The sequence below is a fragment of the Anolis sagrei genome, chromosome 3 (assembly GCF_037176765.1).
Source record: "Anolis sagrei isolate rAnoSag1 chromosome 3, rAnoSag1.mat, whole genome shotgun sequence".
Classification (NCBI taxonomy): domain Eukaryota; kingdom Metazoa; phylum Chordata; class Lepidosauria; order Squamata; family Dactyloidae; genus Anolis; species Anolis sagrei.
The window spans coordinates 164,738,414-164,755,436 of record NC_090023.1 but is presented as its reverse complement, the minus strand read 5'-3'; the positions used below and the strand labels follow the sequence as shown (position 1 = coordinate 164,755,436).

General features: G+C 39.2%; 1 protein-coding gene across 3 annotated transcripts in view; it reads left to right on the top strand.

Annotated features, from left to right (window-relative positions):
* ANK3 (ankyrin 3) overlaps positions 1-17,023 on the top strand; it is a 719,992-nt gene that overhangs the window by 676,859 nt on the left and 26,110 nt on the right. For all 3 annotated transcript variants that reach the window (XM_067465652.1, XM_067465653.1, XM_067465654.1), the window contains 4 exons: positions 1,437-9,263; positions 9,903-9,977; positions 12,180-12,311; positions 16,775-16,918. In XM_067465652.1, the coding sequence (XP_067321753.1) occupies positions 1,437-9,263; positions 9,903-9,977; positions 12,180-12,311; positions 16,775-16,918 (8,178 nt within the window). The remainder of the gene's footprint in view (positions 1-1,436; positions 9,264-9,902; positions 9,978-12,179; positions 12,312-16,774; positions 16,919-17,023) is intronic.

Genomic DNA, 17,023 nt, shown 5'->3' with positions numbered 1-17,023 from the left:
GCTATGGCTATCATTTTTCCTCCTTTGTGGATTGGAGTGGCCAGCAAACAAGGGTGAGAGCAAATGACAGTTCTCCTTCAACTCCTCAATGGGGGAAATTTCCATAGGTAGTGTAGCAGAGATGGCAATGTTTCACTTTCACCTCAAGTGGCAATAGAGTTGGGCTATCCCTGATGAAAAAAAAGAACAAAAATTAAGTGTACGGTAATAAATAACATTAAATATTCATGGTTATAAACACAAATGTTAAGTAATCACACTTTTTTAAAAAGTTCCAAGCTTGTACTCTTCACTACCCACTCGCCCGTCTTTGAATTGCTATGAAAACTGTCCTTAAAAGGTACCCAGAAACTAATTCCAGTAGAAAAAGTGTGCTCTTCTTTTAAAATGCCTCATGTGGAAAAATTGAACTTTTATGTATTTTGCATAAATGCACTGTACATAGTGTTCTATTCCATGTGCTTGTTTTGACATGATAAACTGCATGAGTGAATTTTTGGTTGCTTTGCCTGCTCACGTTTTTTCATCAACTGTTTTACCCCATTTTTTTGTGTATGACAAATGCTTATTAAAGCCATTTCATGTGAAGCTTTTTTCTTTTAAGTTTGACCAAGGAAAAGGGATACCGCATGAAAAAAAAAAAACCCAACAAATGCAAAATGAGAAGTGTTTCTTTTCGTTCTTCAGTTAGAAAAGTTCTTGCTCTTATTGGCTTTGTTAGCGTGAAGCATATACGAAATGTGCATGGGAGAGAGAGAGATTTGACTTTATTCCCGTTGCTTCACAATTTGCACATCAATTGCCTGTCACTTTAAAAGTATTTTGGGTTCTGCATGAAATAGTTCGAAGTGGTTTTCAAAGCAGACTTTAGCTACTCAATGTCATTTGCACAAGTTTATACTGTTTTGTATTAACTGGACTGCTATACAATTATACACTGTATTAACGAAACTGCTAAGGGTATAATTACAGAAATTTCCCAGAAGACAATTTTGGTATTTGCACAAAGCAAAGGCATACTGATAACAGGCAAACTCGAGATGAGATATTTCATATTTCAAATTAGCACATCAGAAAGTCAATAGGAAGTAAGAGAAGAATTTTTGGTTGTGGCTTTTACTTTGGACCATTATGGACTCCTCCTTAGTGTTTTCTGTTTTTTTCCCCCATTGTTTGCAAACTTGGTTGCCTTGTGCTTTTTTTGTTTCCCATTTCATGTTGTTTTCATGTTCATCCATAATTATGTGGCTCATTCCTATTTTCCCTTCCTGTTTAGCTGTTGATTTTACCTACTTCATTATAATTCATACAAACAGTTGTATTTGCTTTTTTTGTAATATTACAACATTTACTGACCAATTTTCTTCTCTGGTCTCTCTGTTTTTCGACTGTTTTTGTTAATTTTTACGTTATACTTTTTGGTTTAACAATTTAAGAAACAGTTGAACGAAGTGCAGGAGCAACAAGATCCCTACCTGCTACCTATTCATACAAGCCATTCTTTTCAGCAAGACCCTATCAGTCATGGACAACAGCACCAATCACTGTGCCTGGGCAAAATAAATCAGGCTTCACTTCTCTATCAAGCTCGTCCTCTAACACTCCAACAGCATCCCCATTAAAATCAATATGGTCGGGTTCTTCTGCTTCACCAATCAAATCCACATTAGGAGCCTCAACTACATCTTCAGTTAAATCTGTTAGCGATGTAGCTTCTCCAATTAGATCATTTCGGACAATCTCCTCACCAATAAAAACTGTGGTTGCGAAACCTCCATACAATAGCCAAGTTTCTTCTCGTTCTTTCATCAGAGCTCCTGCAGTCACAGAAGCCACTAGTTTGAAAGGGCTGGCATCTGCTTCCACATTTCCCTCTCGGACATCTCCCGTGACTACAGCTGGGTCTCTTTTGGAGAGATCATCCATTACCATGACGCCGCCAGCATCTCCTAAATCGAACATTAACATGTACTCTTCAAGTTTGCCATTTAAATCAATCATCACATCAGCATCACCGCTTTTATCTTCACCTTTAAAATCAGTGGTGTCTCCTGCTAAGTCGGCAGTTGATGCTGTTTCACCATCTAAAGTCACAATGACTTCATCCCTCACATCCCCTGCGAAACACACAATTGGGCATACAGAGGTAGCAATGGTTAACGGATCCATGTCACCTTTGAAATATCCGTCCCCTGCCAGTTTGATCAATGGATCCAAAGCCACTGCCACATTTCAAGACAAGATTACTGCAGCCTCCAGTTCTGCAAGTTGTGCTGTTAATGCAGCCACTGATGCCGTTGAGAAAATACTTCCAGCCACTACTGCAATGCCATTTTCTCCACTCAGGTCACACGTGTCTTCAACTCCATCAGCCTTTCAGTCAATAAGAACTCCTTCTGCAGGTGTACTGTACACATCTCTTGGGTCAATATCAGCAACTACCTCGTCAGTAACCTCATCAACAATCACAGTGCCAGTATATTCTGTAGTCAATGTTTTGTCTGAACCAGCACTAAAGAAGCTCCCAGAATCATCTTCCCTTACAAAATCGGCAGCGGCGTTGCTCTCGCCTATTAAAACATTGACTACAGAGACACGCACACAGCCTCACTTTACCCGAACCTCATCTTCTATAAAATCATCCTTGTTTTTAGCACCCTCTGCTCTTAGGTTGTCCACACCATCTTCTTTATCTTCTAGTCAGGAGATATTAAAAGATGTGACTGACATGAAAGAGGACCTAATAAGAATGAAAGCAGTATTGCAGACAGATGTAATCGAGGACAAGGCATTCCATCCAGAACTAACAAAAGATGATAGAATAGGTGAAGAAGAACCTTTAGAAATTGTTCAGAAAGTAAAAGAGGGCCTAGTGAAAGTTAGTGAGATACTGACACAAGGTGTGTATTTAGACAAACAATCAACCAAGCTATCCAAAAGTGATGAAGGACCCTCCTCTGAGGATGAATGGGTAGAGTTCAGTGCAGATGAGATTGATGAAGCAAGAAGGCAAGGCATGACATGTCCTCCTATATGTATTCCTGAAAAGATGCAGATTAAAGCAAAGGCTGTATCTGAAAAGGATTATAACTTGACTAAAGTCATTGATTATTTGACAAATGATATTGGTAGCAGTTCACTGGCAAGTTTAAAGTACAAATTTGAAGAAGGGAAAAGAGAAGGTGAAGAAAGACAAAAAAGAGTCTTGAAACCAGCCATTGCATTGCAAGAACACAAACTTAAAATGCCTCCAGCCTCTATGAGGCCTTCTACATCAGAGAAAGAGTTGTGTAAAATTGCAGATTCCTTTTTTGGAACTGATACCATTTTGGAATCTCCAGATGACTTTTCTCAACATGACCAAGACAAAAGTCCTTTATCCGACAGTGGCTTTGAAACAAGAAGTGAGAAAACGCCTTCAGCCCCACAAAGTGCAGAAAGTACAGGGCCCAAACCACTTTTTCATGATGTACCAATTCCTCCTGTCATTACAGAGACAAGAACTGAAGTGGTTCATGTTATCCGTAGCTATGAACCTTCACCAGAAGAGGTTCCTGAACCACAAACAGAAGAGCTGCCATCTCCCAAAACAGCACCCACTTTTATGGAGCTGGAAGTCCGGCCAAATGGAGGATCTATCAAAGATAAAGTGAAAGCATTTCAAATGAAAGCCAGCAGTGATGACGATGAGCACAAGAGTGTTCTTGGTAAAGGTGTCCGGGTGAAAGAAGAAACTCATATAACTACTACAACCAGAATGGTTTATCACAAACCTCCAGGCACTGAGAGTTCTTCAGAAAGAATTGAAGAAACAATGTCTGTTCGTGATATAATGAAAGCTTTTCAGTCAGGACGTGATCCTTCCAAAGAATTGGCAGGTCTGTTTGAACATAAGTCTACGGTAACACCAGATGCTAGCAGGTCTACTGAAATTGCACCGCAACGTACAGAAAAGGACAGCAAAATGAAACCCAAACTGGAGCGTATAATAGAAGTCCATATTGAAAAAGGTAATGAGGCTGAACCTACTGAAGTCATTATTAGAGAAACAAAAAAGCGTCCTGAGAAAGAAATGTATGTTTATCAAAAAGACTTGCCTCATAGTGATTTGGAAAAACACGAGGCTTTTCCTTGTTCAGATGAACAAGGTCAGCAAGAAGAAGAAGAACTTACAGGAGAAGAGTCACTGCCTTCTTTTCTGGAGTCTAGAGTAAACACTCCTGTGTCTCAGGAAGAAGACAGTCGCCCTAATTCTGCCCAACTTATGTCTGATGACTCGTACAAAACTCTGAAGCTTTTGAGTCAACATTCAGTAGAGTACCATGATGATGAGTTATCAGAACTAAGAGGGGAGTCTTACCGGTTTGCTGAGAAAATGCTTCTCTCAGAAAAGTTAGATGTTGTGACTCCTCAGTATCACTCTGATACTCCTCAGTATCACTCTGATACTGAGGAGTCCGTTACTGATCATATCCTACCCCATAGCTCAGACTCACAGGGGCCTGATAAACGATACAGAGAGAAAATAACCACAATTCCCCCAAAAGAAATCTTCACTAAAACCTCTAAAGATATATCAGAAAATGGCGTAGGTAAAATATCTAAGGATGACCATTATGATAAAGTGACAGTTTTACATTATACCGGAGATGTTAGTAGTCCAAAACATGCAATGTGGATGCGCTTTACTGAGAACAGGTTAGATAGAGGTAGAGAAAAGTTGATGTATGAAGACAGGGTGGACAGGACTGTTAAGGAGGCAGAAGAAAAGCTGACAGAAGTATCACAGTTCTTCCGGGACAAAACAGAAAAATTGAATGTTGAATTGCAATCACCTGAGAAAAAGCAACAGAAAGGACATGGGAAAGATGCTCAGTCAGGCCACAGATCAGCTACCAGCAGCCCTGAAAAGGGGGCAGTTTCTGACTTTCAACGTTCAAAGGATGATTGGACTAGAGAAGGACTCTATGGCCGTGATGGAAAGGGCTTCCCAAAAAATGATGAAAGAAGGGCAGCAAGTTTGCCTAGCAGCCCTGAGAGAAGAGCTCTCATGCAACAGACTGAGGAGTCTAAGCGGTCAACGGAACAAAAAGGAATTGCTCAAAAAGGTAGGACACCTGAAGCTTTGCCAACTGGATTTCAACTGAAGCAATCCAAACTCAGTTCTATTAGGCTGAAGTTTGAACAGAGCATAGGCTCAAAGAATAAGGAGCAGCTTCAAGAAGATAAGAAGCAAGATCCTCAGTCTAAAATCCCAGTGAAGAAATTGCAAGACAGCAAGCTCCCAGTCTATCAATTTTATGCCAGAGAAAAGCATGCAAAAGAGAGAGACCTTACAGATGGCAATCTAACGTTACAGAAAGAACCTTCTGCTAGCAAATTAAAAGAAACCGCCCAGAGTAAAGTCAAAGCTGTAGAAGATGCTTCTTCTTCAGATGTAGTCAAACACAGAAGCGAAATCCCAAGTAAAAATGTTCCAGACACTTTTGCAGAGCAGAAGGTGAAAGGTTTGGCATACAGCACAACTTCTGAAACTGCACCAGTCAAGGGGCATTGGGATAAGAAGATCTATAGAACATGGGAAAGTCCTGGGACGTCTGCCCACAAAACACAAAAAGAAAAACTTTCCCACGTCCTGGTTCAGGATGCAGTGAAAGAAAATCACATTGACCATCCTGAGACAACAGATATGGTCAAAGACAATGAACTTATTGCTGTGAAACAGCATGAGCATAAAATGTCATCAAATGGATCCTCTTCAAAAGAGGTGAAGGAAATGACTGTAAAATCTCCATCCAAAAAGGTCCTTTATAGAGAATATTTTGTCAGAGAAGGGGAATGCCCCAGTGAAACAGTGGATAAAACTTTAAAGAAAAAAGAATCATTGACTACATCTCACATTCCAGTCAGAATTTCTGAAGAAAAAAGAATGCTATCAGCTGGTGTTCTTGATGGCACTCAAGAACAGACCAAAACGGCAGGACATGAACTGTCAGCTAAAGTAGCCCATGTCAGTATGGCTAAGGAAAGAACCGAGAGACATTTTGAATATACAGAGCATGATAAAACTAAGTATTCAGAATTTTGTCTGGGTAGCAGCAGGCAACATGGTTATTCCAAATTAAGTCCTCCTGTGGAGGATGCTGAACTGTCCCCTAGCAAATCACCTGACTCTTTAGAAATGAGCCCAGGAAAGGAATCTCCCTCACGGGACTCAGACCCCATTCATGGTGACAGTTTGGTGAGATCTGCCCCTTTGGCAACAGCTGAGGGAACAAAAGAGATAAAAACCCTGCCTGTTTATGTTAGTTTTGTTCAAGTAGGGAGGCAATATGAAAGGGAAGTGCAACAAGGAAGCATCAAAAAAATGGTGAGCCAGGAAAGTAAAACAGTGCAGGAGACCAAGGGGGGCTTTTATACAACTAGGCAGCAGAAGCAACTTCCTTCTCCTCAAGGTAGTCCAGAAGATGACACGTTAGAGCAGGTGTCCTTCATGGATAGCTCTGGGAAAAGCCCCTTAACTCCTGAGACACCCAGTTCAGAAGAAGTGAGTTATGAGTTTACATCTAAAACACCAGATTCACTTATAGCTTATATACCAGGCAAACCCAGTCCTATCCCAGAGGTTTCTGAAGAATCAGAGGAGGAGGCAGAGGCTAGATCAACCTCTGTAAAACAGATAACTGTAGAGCCACCCAAAATTGACAAAGTCTTGCCCAGTAATCTAGACAGGGATTCTAATAAAAGACACAAGGGAAATAGGGTTGCCTACATTGAATTCCCACCACCTCCTCCATTAGATGCCGATCAAACAGAATCAGAAAAGCACCGCCACTCCTCTGAGAGTGAGATGGAGATGATCGAAGTCAACCTACAGGATGAACTTGACAAATTTCATTTGGCTGAACCAGTCATAAGAGTGCAGCCACCTTCTCCAGTCCCACCAGGAGAAGATTTCAGTGACTCTAGTGATGATGAATCCCTCTATCAACCCATTCCAATTAAAAGATATATGTTTAAACTGAGTGACATGGAACATGACCAGAAAGAAGCCATCAAACAGAAATCATCCGAAAAGAAGGAGACAGGGAAATCTAGTGAGTTTGATCTTGGCCTTGATTCTCCCCAGAATGATATTGCACAAAATGGGAACAATGACCAGTCTATTACGGAGTGTTCCATAGCGACCACTGCAGAATTCTCCCATGACACAGATGCAACTGAAATAGATTCCCTTGATGGGTATGACCTGCAAGATGAAGATGATGGTCTGACTGAAAGTGATTCCAAACTTGCAGGTCCAGCAGTTGAAATCAAGAAGGAGATATGGGCTACAGAAGGCATTTTGAAACAGACTGACCGGTGCTTTAGCCAAAGCAAGCTGGAAGTTATTGAGGAGGAGGAAAAAGTCAGCACTGAAGAAAACAAGCTATTGTCAAAATGTCCAGCATCTGAAAAAAGTGGCAATAAGACTGAGCAAAAGTCAGGTGCACAATTTTTTACTCTGGAAGGCAGGCATCCTGACAGGACTGTGTTTCCTGACACATATTTTAGTTACAAAGTAGATGAAGAGTTTGCAACCCCTTTTAAGACAGTAGCCACAAAAAGCCTAGATTTTGACCCTTGGCCCAATAATCGTGGTGACGATGAAGTTTTTGAGTCAAAATCCAAAGAGGATGAATCTAAGCCGTTTGGCCTTGCTGTCGAAGACAGATCTCAAGCAACAACCCCTGACACAACACCAGCCCGAACACCAACTGATGAAAGTACACCTACTAGTGAGCCCAACCCCTTCCCATTTCACGAAGGGAAGATGTTTGAGATGACTCGCAGTGGCGCAATTGACATGAGCAAGAGGGATTTTGTTGAAGAGAGACTCCAATTTTTTCAGATTGGTGAGCATACTTCTGAAGGGAAGTCAGGGGACAAGGGGGAAGGGGATACAAATAAAGTCACTGCCATCACACAACCACAGTCAGGGGACAAAACTGTAGAACAAAACATAGAGAGAGAAGTAGAAATACCAGAAGTTGAACATAAGCTCATCATCCAGGCCAGTGGAGATTGTCTGGAAGCAACATCGGGTAGTAACTCTCCGGAGAAATCATCAGCCACTGTTAATTCTTCTAAAGTTGATCCCAAATTGCGTGCACCTATTAAAATGGGAATTTCTGCTTCCACCATGACGCTGAAGAAAGATGCCTCTGGAGAAGTGGCAGATAAGCTAGAGGCTGTGACACCAGGTGCTCAGGGGTTAGAATGTGAAACCATAGAGGAGGTTGCAAATACAGCGATAGTTAGCCAGCCAAGTGTTAGGGAGACAGAAAAGCATGATTTCCAAAAAGATAATTTTAATAACAACAACAATTTGGATCCATCCACCATACCTACCAGTAGTATAACCTGTAAAAGAGTACTAAATGAAGATTTTGAGGCAAAGTGTCCCACACAGAAAGCTAGCCCAATGAAAAACACTTCAGGGAATGGTAAAGGCACAGCACACGAACACTGTAAGCAAAAAATACATGGAGAACACAAGCCACCAGAGGCTGTAGGGAATAGAGTAAGATCAAAACTTCCCATAAAGGCTACCTCAGCAAAAGAAGCCATTCCACTTAGCAGTAGCCAAACCTACAAAGTGAGTAAAGTCAGACAAGAAAGTAAAGTTGAGAAAAGAAAACAAAACAGCTCATCTCCACATGTAGAAGTAAGGTCAAAGATTCCTGTAAAAAATACACAAAGGCAAAATTTAGTCGTAGTTAGGAAATCCTCAGCAACTCAAAACCAAGAGCAGCTAGAGAGAAGCAAAGGCAAACCACTTCCTTCTAAATTACCATTAAAGGTAAGATCTACCACCATATCAAACACGGCGACAGCAACAGTTAAAGTAAAGCAGAGTCAGCTTAGGGAGGTATGTAAGCATTCTATTGAATATTTTAAGGGAATTAGTGGTGAGGCTTTAAAGCTGGTGGACCGTCTGTCGGATGAAGATAAAAAGATGCAGACAGAGGTATCTGATGATGACGATGAAGAAGAAGACAGTACATCAAGAAACACATCCTTGTCTGAAGCCACTCAAGTTTTCCAGCCTTCCATTACAACGAAGCCTGCTAGAGATATGAAAACAGAGGCAGCATCTTTAAAATCAAAGAGTGAAAAATCCGACAGTGAGAGGAGGAGGAGGAGTAAGAGAAGGACTGGTGAGAATGGAGGGAGTCAGGTTTCTCGAGCTCTCGGGGCTCACCTCGTGGAGATCAAGCCTAGTTTGTAAAATTTTCAACTTGTTGATCCTAGTGCATGAACTGTTGTGATTGCCTGTGAAGTGACTTACCGTAGTTCTCATTATGTCATTGTCATCTGTATGTGCTGTCTTTTATACCTTCTTTCTTCTTTTTAAATGAAGGCTTAAATGAAAGTAGACAAACAGCTAGCACAGCATGCCAAAGACATCCATGTAGTAATTCGGTGTTAGAAGATTTTACTTTGACAAGCAAAAATTTCATGTTGTCAAAATAAACTTTTTTTTCTTTTAAATACTGACGGATTTTTTTCCATCTTGTATCCATCAGTAGTTAAACCACTGTTGAGAAATTTAGTACATTGATTGTCAGCATGTTTGGTTTCATTTACACAACATCATGTAGTTTGACACGTGGCCTTACAAAAGTGAAAATTTTCAAATTTGTGATAATATAGCTATCAAAATATATCTTATCAAAATATATATATCTATAAATATAAATATATAAATATAGATATTTTGTAGGATTTTGAGGGCACTCAGTCATTTTTGGTAATTGATCAGAGCACTAGCTAACATACCACAACGTAGTCAAATACTTTTAGTCAGTGATGAAAATTCTTTCACAACCTCATTTTAATCCAGAAATTATAAACCACAGGTCCACAGAGTCCATGTGAACGGACAGATATAAGGATGGCAATAGTGGCTGATCACCTGGGACTTAGTTGGACAGGTATGATTTTATGATGTGACATCAACATAGAAACTAGAATGCTCTTTTGTACTTTGAGTCACTGCATGTTTAATGTTTATGTATTGTATCCAGGCATTGAATGCTTGCCGTGTATATGCTGTGCTCTGCTCTGAGTCCCCTTCAGGGAGAGAAGGGCGGAATAGAAATGTTTTAAATAAATAATAAATAAATAAATGTATGTATGTGGGTAAGGTTTACCACAGTGTTTCTCAACCTGGGGGTCAGGACCCCTGGGGGGGGGGTCGCGAGGGGGTTTCAGAGGGGTCACTGAAGACCATCAGAAAACACATATTTCTGATGGTCCTCAGAACCCCTTTGGCATAGTTGTTTGGGTTCACAGTGCTCTCCAGATCCCTAAATCACTGTCAATTCATCCCAAATCCCTCCAGTATTTTCCATTGGTTATGGGAGTTCTGTGTGGGAAGTTTGGCATAATTCTATCATTGGTGGGGTTCAGAAGGCTCTTTGATTGTAGGTGAACTATAAATTACAGCAACTACAACTCTCAAATGTCAAGGTATATTTTCCCCAAGCTCCACCACTGTTCACATTTGGGCATATTAAGTACTCATGTCAAGTTTGGTCCAGATCCATCATTGTTCGAGTCCACAGTGCTCTCTGGAGGTATGTGAACTCCAACTCCCAAACTCATGGCCAATGCCCACCACACCCTTTCAATATTTTCTGTTGGCCATGGGAGTTCTGTGTGCCAAGTTTGGATCAATTCCATCGTTAGTGGAGTTCAGATTCCTCTTTGATTGCAGGTGAACTATAAATCCCAGTAACCACAACTCCCAAATGTCAAGGTCTATTTTTCCCAAGCAGTATTCACATTTGGGCATATTGAATATTCATGCCAAGTTGGTCCAGATCCATCCAGATCCATTATTAGAGTCCACAGTGCTCTCTGGATGTAGGTGAACTACAACTCCCAAATGACAAAATGACTCCCCCTTTCCCGATCCCACCAGTATTCAAATTTCGGCATATTGGGTATTTGTGTCAAATTTGGTGTCGAATTTGGTCCAGTGAATGAAAATACATCCTACATATCAGGTATTTACATGACGATTCAAAATGACAGTTATGAAGTAGTAATGAAAATAATGTTATGGTTGGGGGTCACCACAACATGAAGAACTGTACTAAGGGGTCACAGCATTAGGAAGGTTGAGAACCACTGGTTTACCATCTTGTATATAGCAACTGCTTTTAAACAATACAGTATAGTGATCTAGAGACAAGTTTGTGTGAAGACTTCATTAAAAGAGAGCAGAAAATTGCTCTGTTGACACATGGAAGGGGTTTTATTTTTAACTCAATAGGTGGAATTGCCTACCACATACCTTATACTCTTCCATAGTCTATATCCATCCAAGTGAAAAAGGGACAGAGATGGAAAGTCTACAGAAAGTGCATGATTTATTCATGGAACATCAGTTATGGAAGTTTGAAATGAAGCTAATGTGTTTCTATGTCAGAAAGTCTACTGGCTACTGTGATGTCATCAGTTACTGGCTGCTGATGCTAAACAACAGACAATGGAATTCTATGGAGAGAGATATTAGGATCCATTGTGGTGTAGTAATTTCAGTGTTGGACTAGATTCAAGATCACTGCTGTTCAAATCTGTGTTCTGATACAGATACCCATCAGGTGACCTTCAGCAAGTTATATTCTCCCAGCCTTTGAGGAAGGCAATGGCAAACCTTTGAATAACTCTTTCCAATAAACCCCTAGGATGAGGCCACCATACTTTGGTGTGGTAGAAGCTCTTTCCTTGGAGGCTTTTAAACAGATGCTGGATGGCCATCTCAGGGGTAATCTGATGGTGCTTTTCCTGCATAGCAGGGGGTTGGACTGAATGGCCCATAGGTGGTCTTTTCCAACTTTATGATTCTATTATTCTAAGTTTACTTGAAGTCACCGAAGGATACCAATTTGTAATATTGACCAAGGAAAGGTACACCCCAAAGTTCTTCAAATTGGGTGGGAAAACTGCTCTTCCCCAAAGCATTCTGCCTTGAGTGCTGTGTACAGAATATTACATTAAAGAGGGTTAAATATCCAAACATCTCTTCTTTATAAGTTTTATGTGCTTATATATGAAAGCTATTAAACAGATTATTCAAAATAAGATTTTTGCTTCCTTCTCCCTCCCCATTTTTTTCCACATTGCAGAACTTGCAAGAGAGCTGAATTTCTCTGTTGATGAAATTAATCAAATCAGAGTGGAAAACCCAAACTCTTTGATTGCTCAGAGCTTCATGTTGTTAAAGAAATGGGTTATCAGAGATGGGAAAAACGCTACAAGTAAGTTTAACATTAATAATTATTTATAAATATTAGGCTTGGGCGGTTTCGTTCGTTAATTTCGTAATTCATTATTAATTCGTATTTAAATTAGCTTACGATCCAATATTGAGCCATGCAGGAATAGTGTGAGGAGTAAATTAGTTTCGAAACAATTTTTTCAATTTATTTCGTAATTATTTCGTAAATATTTTGTAATTATTTCGTAATTATTTTCGCATGTCTGATGCAAGTTTTATACTTGTTTGTTTTATCACACCAACAGTCAACAACAGAGGGAGAGGGAAGCTTCAGAAGTTCCCCCTGTCCCATTTGGAGGTTTTTTTAGCATATTGCACAATCGCGTCCACCATTAACGAATCGATTCGTAATTATACGAAATTTTGTATATTTCGAAATTTTTAAAAGGAAAATTTCGGAATTATTAAAAAAAACGAAACGCAAGGGTCCCCTAAAAACAAAACGAGTTTAGAACCACATTTTTCCGTGGTTACCCAAGCCTAAGAAATATGTATGTCTATGGCTCGCAGCATGGTATAGTGGTTTGTGTATTGGGCTACAACTCGAGGACCTAGGAGTCAAATATCCACTTAGCCATAAAAACCACGGGTAAGGTTGCACATACCATAGTCTCGGAGGAAGGCAATGGCAATCTTCTGAACAAATCTTGCCAAGAAATCCCTTTGATAGATTTGTCATAGGGTCACCATAGGTCAGGAATGAGTTGACGGACACAACAACAATGTATGTCTATACTTTGTGAAGTTCTTGTATGGCACAGCTCAATCTAAATCTGGGTTGCTGTGAATTTTCCATACTGTATGGCCATGTTCCAGAAGCATTCTTTCCTGACTTTTCACCCACATCTATTGCAGGCATCCTCAGATGTTGTGAGGTCCTTCGACAACACATCAATCTAAATCAATGGTTCCCAACTTTTGGTCCTCCAGTTGTTTTGGACGTCAACTCCCAGAAATCCCATCCTGTTTACCAACTGTTAGGAACTGTAGGAGCTGAAGTCCAAAACACCTGGAGGACCAAAGGTTGGGAACCACTGATCTAAATAATCTGCAACATCAAGCGATAATTTATTGGTGTGAATGAATTATCATAGAATAAGCAATGTATATTGAAATCACATAGGTCATGGTGTAATGTCAAGTACAAATAATCTTCTTTAATAATTTTTATTTAAAGACAAAAAACACAACAAATAAAAGCAAGTTTACACAAATTCCAAGTTTTGATTTTTTAAAAATTTATTTACTTTAAAATTTATTGAAAAGAACTACTGTATATACTCGAGTATAAGCATATTTTTTCAGTCCTTTTTTTTAGGCTGAAAAAGTCTCCCCCAGCTTATACTCGAGTCAATGTTATTTATTATTTTACTTTGTTGTTGTTGTTATTATTATTACATTTATTATTTTATTATTATTAATATTACATTTATTATTTTACTCTATTGTTATTGTTACATTTATTATTTTACTGTATTGTTATTATTACATTTATTATTTTACTCTACTTATTATTATTGGAGAACATGTAAGCATATTTACATTGAAGAAGGTTAAAATAATGGTTTAATCAGAGTTGGATAGTCTTATCTTGAATTATAGTTTTATGTAAATATTCAAAAGCATTTTACCTACTGATGCCTAAATTAATATAATTTTATTGGTATGTATTTTTATTTTGAAATTTAACAGTAGCTGCTGCATTTCCCACTCTCGGCTTATATTCGAGTCAATCCATTTTCCCAGTTTTTTTGTGGTAAAATTAGGTGCCTCGGCTTATATTCGGGTCGGCTTATACTCGAGTATATACGGTACTTATCTAAATTCTAACCGCTACTAATACTACCCTACTACTAAAAGCCTACTGAAAATAACAAAATGTAAATACACAAATGAAACAAACAAGGACGGACACCTGCAGAGAAAGAACAATATTAATAAACAGACAAAAACTAGTCTACGACATCTCCCTCACTATATGCTGATTTTTTGGTCTTTAATCTGTTCCTTCTAGATACCATTATATAAACACTTTTCTACTTTTGATAACATTCTACTAATGCCTAAAACCTACATTAAACAAATTCCTCGTGCCCTCATTATCATAAGTAGTGAGTTAGAAAGTCGTAATCTTGCTTGTAGTTGGACAAATATTTCTCCTTCGTCAGCCTAGTTAATTTGTCCATCTCAGCAGTTTCACAGATCTTCATCAGCTGTTGTCATCATTTTTTATCTTCCATTATCTGGGCATGCATACCGCCTAGGTTTTCTCTTTCCTTCTGAATGCCAATCTTGCTGTCAAATTTCTTCCTCAATAAACTCAATTGATAGAACATCAAATCACTAATTTGCCATCTTGCAGAATTCACCTCCACATCTCTATAAAGCTTTATCTGATTGGTTCCAAGAAAATCCTGTTGATTGGTCCACGCTCTGGTTACATCCCGTATAGATTACTGCAATGCGCTCTATGTGGGGTTGCCTTTGAAAACTGCTCAGAAGCTACAAATGGTCCAGCGTGTGGCAGCCGGGTTGCTAATGGGAGCGATGCTCAGGGAGCACACAACTGTTGCGTCAGCTCCACTGGCTGCCAATTTGCTACTGGGCACAATTCAAAGTGCTGGCTATAAAGCCCTAAATGGTTCCAGCCCAGCTTATCTATCAGAACGCATCTCCCCCTATGAACCCATCAGGGATTTGAGATCGGCGGAGGAGGCCCTTTTCTAGATCCCGCCTGCTTCACAAGCATGTCTGGCAGGAATGAGAAATAGGGCCTTCTCTGTGGTGACCCCTTGGCTGTGGAACTCCCTACCTAGGGATATTAGATCGTCCCCCTCCCTCCTGACCTTTAAAAAAACCCCTGAAAACTTGGCTTTTTGAGCAAGCCTTTGGAACCTCAGTATAACTTAGACCAGTGGTTCTCAACCTTGGGTCCCCAGATGTTTTTGGCCTTCAACTCCCAGAAATCCTAACAGCTAGTAAACTGGCTGGGATTTCTGGGAGTTGTAGGCCAAAAACATCTGGGGACCCCAGGTTGAGAACTACTGACTTAGACAAACTTGAATCAGAAAATGACTTAGGAACGGCTATGACGATGGAATGGATGAGGACTGAACACAAAGACATAGTTTTAAAACTTTTTATCGTTTGTTGTATTTATGCTTTTAAATGTTTGAGTTTTTTTTTACTTTTGTTCATGTATGTATTTTATATATGGCATCGAATTGTGCCGACTTGTTCACCGCACTGAGTCGCCTTCAGGGTGATATGGGCGGGGTAGAAATAGCGTAAATAAATAAATAATAAATAAATATTACTAAGGTCTTTGTATGGAACTTTCACAAAGACAGCACCTACTCCAGACCTCTTCAAACAAATAACTTGCATATGCGGTTTTGATTTATGATTTTTTTCCACTCCTTAACATCTAGGAGTGTAATTACTTCCATAATTTTCTCCTTATTTCTTAAGTTTTTGTCTGTTTTTTTTGTAGTTTGATAAACTTTTTCTGTGTTTTTATGATGTAATCAATTAGGAAATGACATTTATAACCCAGGAAGAAAAAGTCATGTTACATAGTGTAATCCAGGGGTCCTCAAACTAAGGCCCAGGGGCCGGATACGGCCCTCCAAGGTCATTTACCCGGCCCTCGCTCAGGTTCAACCTAAGTCTGAAATTACTTGAAAGCGCACAACAACAACAACAACAACAACAACAACAACAACAATCCTATCTCATCAGCCAAAAGCAGGCCCACACTTCCCATTGAAATACTAATAAGTTTATATTTGTTAAAATTGTTCTTCATTTTAATTATTGTATTTCATTTAAGTGTTTTTTGCACTACAAATAAAATATGTGAAGTGTGCATAGGAATTCATTCATGTTTTTTTCAAATTATAATCTGGCCCTCCAACAGTTTGAGAGACTGTGTCCTGGCCCTCTGTTTAAAATGTTTGTGGACCCCTGGTGTAATCAATTCATCAGTAAGTCAGGATTTGTTATGATCAAGGAATAAATGATCAGATTACATTTGACCATATATGACATGAACATGTCAGGATAAACTTAACATAAGCATATAGAATCTTATTACTTCCACTAGTGCAATGTAGAGCTCTTTTTGTCCATTTTACATAAGCCTTTTTGGATGTTGGAGCTCCATGCGTGTTTAGGAACCCTTTGTGTGTGCATATACCCACATTTTACTGATTATACAAAAAAAAATTGGATCCATAGGATGGCAAATTGCTGTGTTTATCTTCTATTTTTTAAAAAATGATAAAGCTGAGATAGAAGCCTATAGTTCACTTTAATGCAGAAAAAACTTCATCAGTTTTCAGTCTCTTAGAGTCTTTCTCCATTTCTTTTTCTATGGAGATGCTGGGGGTTGAATGTGGATTCTTCTGCATGGATCATTTTTTAATTTTTTTCTCTCCACAGCTGATGCCTTAACTTCTGTATTGACAAAAATCAATCGGATTGACATTGTCACCTTGTTGGAAGGACCAATATTTGATTATGGAAACATTTCAGGCACCAGGAGCTTTGCAGACGAAAATAATGTTTTCCATGATCCCGTTGATGGTAAACCAAACTAATTTCATCTTGATTATTTGTTTCTTCCAAGTGTGTGACTGGAGGAAATATTTTTATCTTATAACATAGACAATGAGAGATGAAACCATTCTG